Source organism: Physella acuta, unplaced genomic scaffold (genome assembly GCF_028476545.2).
Source record: "Physella acuta isolate Inbredline_101_S28 unplaced genomic scaffold, ASM2847654v3 ptg001270l, whole genome shotgun sequence".
Lineage (NCBI taxonomy): Eukaryota > Metazoa > Mollusca > Gastropoda > Physidae > Physella > Physella acuta.
Window position 1 is genome coordinate 150,000 of NW_026732785.1, and position 7,226 is coordinate 157,225.

A 7,226-nucleotide genomic window follows, 5' to 3' on the forward strand; every position below is an offset into this window, starting at 1 on the left:
TAGACAGAAGAAAAAAAAAACTTTCGGTGTGGTGCACTAAAAAATTTCCGGGGATGGGGTTGCGCTGATTAAATTATATAGTTTGTATACATAATTATACATTTTTATTTCATCAGTGGGCAGTAGACGTACTTCATGAGCCCCCCCCCCCCCCCCCCCCCACACGGAAAACCCCCTGAAAGAAACAATGCACACAATTGTTTTACCAGATAATTTTTGTCTATGGACAAGAGCAAATCTTGAACAATACAGTTCCATATCGTTGTGTTTTTTTTTTTTTTTTTTTTTTTTTTTTTTTTTTTTTTTTTTTTTTTTTTTTACTATTTAGACATTGCGCAATGGCTACGCCCAGAGTAGCGATAACAGCAAAAAAAAAAAAAGCTGCTGCACACGCAGTGGTATTCAAACAACGTTTTCAATGTCTAAACAGCACAGAAAACAGACGTATGGCTAAAGTAAAGTAAAACTGGGTGTGAAAAAATACCTTCTTCTTCTTCGTTCTTAATTCTAGTGTTGGAATGGATCCCCACCAACACAATAAAGTATACGTGTCAACTCGTTATGCACCATTGAGGCCATTGATTCCAATTTCAGCATGCTTTTCTTTTTGGATTTGCTTCCCCAGCTAACGAGCCTCATCTTCCCGAGAGTTCGAACAAAACCGTATCATATTAAGCTAAACCCTGGCTAAATGACGAATAGCCATATAACTACCGAGAGTAACAACGGACAATGGCCATAAAAAAGATATTAGTTACCCTACACTCACACAGCGGGGTTTTGTGGGTGGGCTGATCAATTTATTCATGCCCAAATAATTTTCTCCACAACACGGGTCCCTTCTAACCAAGTCAAGGGCAATAAATTATTCATGAAAGGATTATGACGCGGGCCGCGTGCGACAAGCGGTATACTGGTTTCTGCCGGGATACATAATTGACGAGTGCGTTACCTGTTTGCATCACGGCGTGCGGAAGGTGAGTTTCGCACGGCAGCGTTCCTGAGCTATCACCTCACACTTGTTTTAACTTCATCAGACGCTATAGTTTTTAGCGCAATTTCCATTCTGGAGAATTGCGTTTATTAACTCGTCTTTTCTGGGAATGAATGGATGGATGAATGGATGGATGGATGTGTGTCCGCAGCTTTAAGTCGTATCTCCTCCTCAACGAAGCAATATCGAGGACTAGTTCCAAAAGCAATTATGTTAAGCAAGTTACGAGGATGAACATAGGCCATAAAAATTCCGGGTTTCTTTCATGGATTTCCCGAAAAAGCCAAAAAACCTCGAAAAAATGCAGTTTTTGGCCCATATCTCGGCAACCAGACCACTTAGCGACTTAAAACATGTACCAATCGATTTCTGCCATAATTTAGAACAATATTGCCGAAGAAAGTTTTCAAAAATATCCTTTCGTTTAGTCACAAAAAAAATTTTGTATTAATTAAAATTTGGACCGAATTAGTAGGCATTTTATGCAACCACACCACACGCGTCATCACGTTCAATAGCTGCGCCATCACGTTCAATGGCTGCGACGTCACGTTCGGTAGCTGGGCGCGCAATGGTTTTTAGTCATGTTACTCTATTGTAAATAAAACATGTAAAATACTGAAAAAAAATTTAATAAAAAACGTTTTAATAACTAACCAATGGTTTTACTAACCCTGCTCTTGATTTACGCTACGACAGAGCTATTTTTAGATAACACAAGGAAATTGCGCTAAAATTGTCACTAGACTTTTTTTAATTACTTGTTTCTTCTTTAGAACTAATTAAATTTTATTTTAAAAAAAATCTATATCCAGTAGGTTTTGAAAAAAAAATTGCGAGGCTAACTATAATTCAATGCTGCATTGTTACTTAAAGTAGTTCATGTATTGGTGTAGAGTCCCGCAGTTAATGTGTGCACCTATCAGGCATAGATCAAAGCGTTTTATGTGTTCAAAGGCCGGACAAAAACATAGCCAACATTGTAAAAGCGGTCGGCCCCGGGAAGGGGGTGGGGGGTGGGGAAGGAGGGACGCCAAACGGAGTAGTGAAAAAATCTTTAAAAAAGCTCAATCCTAGCTGCATTACTGGAGTATACACAGTCCAATTTAAGTAAATGGACTGTATTTCACTGTTTTCGAAATCAAATTGTGTGATACCTTTTTCAAATTGGGGGAGAGGGGTGGGGGGGGGGGGGGGGGGGAGAAACTGATAGTTCGCCTCGGGCGCCGAAATAAGTCACTACGCCTCAACACGTGCCTACACATTAAGGCTCCCAAAATGATGCGCTCTCTAGTTAGATCTATATTTCATTAAGTGGCATCCGGTGTTTCTTTCAGACTTTTTTTCTCCGTGAAGGGGGAGTACTTGAAACTTTCGGGGGAAGGGGGATTAAATTTACAGGGGCTGCGAACACTAAAAGTATACATGTCTATATAAATTCTATTTCATTCGGGAAGAAATGACTGAAAGAAACACGGGTGCCGTCTTTACCCACCAACTCCCACCACCTATCAAATTCTTCTATATCACCGCACCACTTCTCATAAGTTTAAAATTGCAGTGTCAAACAATAATAGAAATGCTAATGAACCATAACTGCATGCGCATAACAAAAATATTTTGAACGCCACTGTTCACATAAACACAAGACCGGGCGTCGATGCGAACGGAAAGATCAAGCTGATATACAAATATCTTGGTTAAACCGCTGCAGGGTGTTAATGTGTTATACCTCAATGCTAGAGGTATTGTTACAGGTAAACAAGAAATTTACGGGTGAATAATTCCCAGCTAAGGGAGATATAAGACGAGGAGCAGGCTTCTTTCGAATAATTTTCACTGGGGGTGGGGGAGATGAGTAGTTGTGGTGGTGGGGGAGACATTTTTTTAAGAAAATATTCTCTATAAATTGTGTATTACATCCAGGCACTGCCCCCCCCCCCCCCCAAATTATTCACACCCCGTGGAGGTTCCTGATGGAAAAACACGGCACAGGAGAAACAGGAGACACACGTGCAGGAAGGTCTGAAGACACTGAACTAGGACACACGTGGAAACCAAAAGACACGTTAGTACAGGAAAGCCAAGTGACACAAATAGGTGCAAGAGATAAATTAGAAGTAAAACAAAACACAACTCTCACAAAAAGTCTTCTGTCTATTTGTCCGTAGAATTTGTAAGCAGCTCCTTAAGTGATCTACGGCTATGGAGTCATCCATAAATGACGTCACGCTTTTTTGACGATTTTGACCCCCCCCCCTCCCCTCCGTCACACATCGTCACAAAAATCCAGACGATCTTCCCCCTTAAAATGACGTCACACCTCAGCCTACAACCCCCCCCCCTCTAAATAGCATTTTAATTTTTCTTAAAACATCGATATTTTTCCAAATTCTTGTCTGAACTCTCTCAACATAGAGTATTTTAATAAATTCCTATTACAATTTATTAAAACAGTTTTCTAAAACGCGAAATAACGGCTAAAATGTGTTTTCTAACATTTCTTTTTGTTCCTGCAAAAATGAGACGTCCCACCATCTGACCCCCCCCCCCCCCTCCTCCCCTTATCACACACCGTCACAAAATTACGGACCCCCGCCCTCCCCTACGAGTGTGACGTCATTTGTGGACGACCCCTATGATTGAGTTTAGGTTAAGCTACTTCAAATGTCCCCTTCAACATGACATATCACAATGGATCCACGGTGGACAAACACAAACAGATAACAAGAAAAGGCTTCATAGTTTTTAAGAAGGCCCTATTCGCTCACTCTAGTATAATGCTTTCATTAAAAAAAAAATTACATCGTTTTTCGTTTTAACATGCGCAATGTGCAATTAAAGCCCTGCCGAATTTTTGAGCAAAAATCAATGCAGGAAGGCCGTCTGCTGCCAAGGATTTAAAATGTAGCCCAGCCTTGGCGCTAAGGGCCCTCTGCGAAAACGCTTCATCCCCGTGACGTAACAGAATTGCCAGGGATGGTCTATTTTTAGCATGATTGCCGCCATTTCGCCTCTAGCGTTGACCGGCTATTTCACCTTTCTGTTTCCTCAAAATTGCAAGTGGTAAATAGTGTCGTAGTTTCACAATAACAGTGGTATGAAAGTTTACGATTATGTAGTAGTTAAGCATATACTTCTAAACCCTTTGATCACATCCTCCCCCCCCCCATATTTTTCGTGAACACTTTGTAATCTGAAGTCTTGTTAGATAAAAATAATTTTTAAAATATATACTGATAATGATACGCAGATCTGTGGACAAAAGACAAACAGTTCAATGTGAAAAAAGGTAATGGTGCCACCAAAAAACACTAACAGCAGCATCAATTAGCAGCCTGTATACCCAGAGTTTCTTCCAGGCATCTCTTCGGGGAGCAGGCCCCCCCCCCCCCCCCGAAAAAAGTCTACCGTTCCCCCCCCCCCCCCCCCCCCGAACTAGATGGATTTTATATAGTAAACATACACTTTTACAAGTGTCGTCGTCGTCGTCCCCCCCCCCCCCTCCGAGAAAAAAGTCTGGAAGAAACCTAGACAAAGATTTAGGGGTGTTTGTAGGCCACCCTAACTGCAGGAGTAAGAAAAAGGTAAATATAGGCCTAGTATGCTCAACTAGAAAGAGAAAAAGACACTTCACAATAACACAAAAATTGTACTAGATATATATCATAAAACAGTATATGCTTAACAGTGAAAAACCACGCTATAGTAATCATGTAATTTACTATAGATTGTTTGTTTAGGAGTGGGGGGAGACCAAATTTGACATAGAAAAATGTTTTGAAAGAGAGATGTAGGAGGCTGACCTGAGTCATAAAAAGAAATCAGTCGCGAATCATAATCTGAGGTGAACTGTCATCTCTGATCTACACTCTTAGGCATACAAAAGAAGAAGTAGGAGATTGAATAGGCCAGAGGTCTCCTACACACTGAGCATAACATATCGTATAACACATATCAGCAGTGGTATCCTGAGTAAACTCAGCAGATCTATATAAAAAAACTAATTTACCCTAAAAACATGCAGTAGAGCAATGTTGAGCAGCTATTTTTTAATGATTTGCCATTATGCACTTATAATTTTGTTGGTAATATTTTAGAAGCCACAAGGTATACATGAATATACCATGATAAAAATATATATATATAAAAAGTTCATATAATAGTGAGTTTATGCTAAATCAATTTGATAAGCGTGTTAAGATGCTATTCAGTTTTTATCATCATTAGGTCCACAGCTATTAAAATTGTTGTGACAGCAACTTTGGGAGTGATTTCACAATATTATTGTTGTTCTTTTTGTATTGTTGTTCATTTATATAAATACATTTTAAGTTCCATTTCATGTGAAAGAATTATGCCAGTGGTTCTTAACCTCAGGAGTTCGGTGAATCAGTCAAAGGGGCTCCTCAAGGTCAAGATACACACTAAACTCATATGATCCACTATCTGATCTGTTTAGTGCTGATGATAAAACTAGTAAGAAACATTAGGTGAATGTTCATCTGAATCTGTTATGTACCTCCAAAATAGTTCAGAACCACCGGACTAGACTATGAACTCAAGACATGGGAAATGACTTATCTAGGTAGTAAGAGGTTGATGGTGAGTTGTTTTTGTATTGTGATCATAGGTGGCTGTGGATCAACAGCACCTGTGCCAACAGATTAGCACACTGAAAACACCTATTATTGATTGCAAAATTGCAAGGTTGGGATGTATAAAAAATCAATCAACAGGCAGCAAAGGGATTATGTAATAAAATAGTGAGTAAACAAAAATACAATGACCTACACTGCCTTTGTTTTTTTTTTACCTCATTTTCTAGGTCTGTAAGAAAATAAATCATAATACTTGTAAATAGCAACGTCCTATACAAGAGGTACTTGAATAATTACTATAGGTCCTACTATTGACCTATAATTAATTTCTTCAAGGCCCAATTTTAAAACAAGGCCATAACTGTAGACTTGCCTAGGTTGTAGGCTTAAACTTTAAAAACCATATCCAGACATTAACTTAATCAGGAGGTATAACCTGTAGTTAACTGACTACCAATGCAATCAATTAGAGCCTAGCCTGAGCCTTTAAGTGAGATGTAGTCTAAACTATTAGGCCTACTATAACTTAGAAGTAACACTTTTTTTCTTTCAGTTTGTTTTAGTTCTTATGCACTTCTTTCTAAAATTAACCCGTAGCAGCACTGCTGCTGAGCAGCCTATTCAAAATCTGAATCTTACATACATATTACATAGTACATAGATCTAGATCTACTACAATCATAAACATTTAGGCCTACAAACAAAGATGCATAGCTTTGTAAAACTATTTGATTGAGCTAAGAACCAAAACAAGTGGGTTACACAGCAACAGCAAGAAAGAAAACAAAAAATCAGCTGCAACACTAGCAGTCGCCAGCAGTCAGCAGCAGTGTGTAGAAATTTGTAAATAAAGCCAATCGAACACAGATGAATGAACCACTACTCACCAGGGGAGAATTCAGCTGTTGCCAAAGTAAGAAAACGGCTGCTGGGTACAACCAGTAACAGCGTTACTATAAGATATTTCCAGAACATTTTTGGAATTGCCAGGGTACACTTGTAACGGGGGGTTTTGTTTATGTCGCCATCCCCCACTGAAGATGTCTCGCTGGCATAATCACTCTCGCTAACTCTCGGTACCACTAAAATGAAATGCGAGAGGGCTGAGCCTTGTTGCCAGTTTGCCATTCACTTTGTTTTTAGATGTGGGCCTACAGTGCATTTTATTATTGAAAAATAATCTATATATATAATTCTCTTCTTCGAGCCGTTAGAAAACAAGCTGCAACATCGCCTTACAGTCCCCTCTCTTCCTCTATATCAATATCACAACCACCCCAACCCCGCCCCCACATTGTCTGGTGAGTTGTGTTCACTCTGTTTACATTTTACAATCACAGAGACGGGTTTGGTGACGGCTATTAGGGGCAGATAATTTAGTTTGAAACGATTTTAAACTTAGAGGAGGTAACTAAGAGGAGGCTGCTTTCACGTGGGGGGGGGGGGGGGGGTAGTGTTTTTAAGTAAATATTTTCAATGGCAGCATTGGTACTGTCGAATTCACAAATTATAAATTACTGAAAAGTAGAAAAAAACAACTAAATAGCGGCGTATGATACGCAGCGGGTCGGCTCGTTTATAATGTTTAAAAAGTTTTATATATATATATATATATATATATATATATATAT

The 7,226-nt window shown here is 39.2% G+C and overlaps 1 protein-coding gene across 1 annotated transcript in view; it reads right to left on the reverse strand.

The window, feature by feature from the left end:
- The window catches only part of LOC131957834 (neural proliferation differentiation and control protein 1), a 58,605-nt gene extending 51,915 nt beyond the window's left edge, over nucleotides 1-6,690 (reverse strand). Inside the window, exon 1 of the mRNA XM_059322636.1 lies at nucleotides 6,483-6,690. Coding sequence (XP_059178619.1) covers nucleotides 6,483-6,570 — 88 coding nt within the window. The 5' untranslated portion in view covers nucleotides 6,571-6,690. The remainder of the gene's footprint in view (nucleotides 1-6,482) is intronic.
- Between the last annotated feature and the right edge of the window lie 536 nt (nucleotides 6,691-7,226).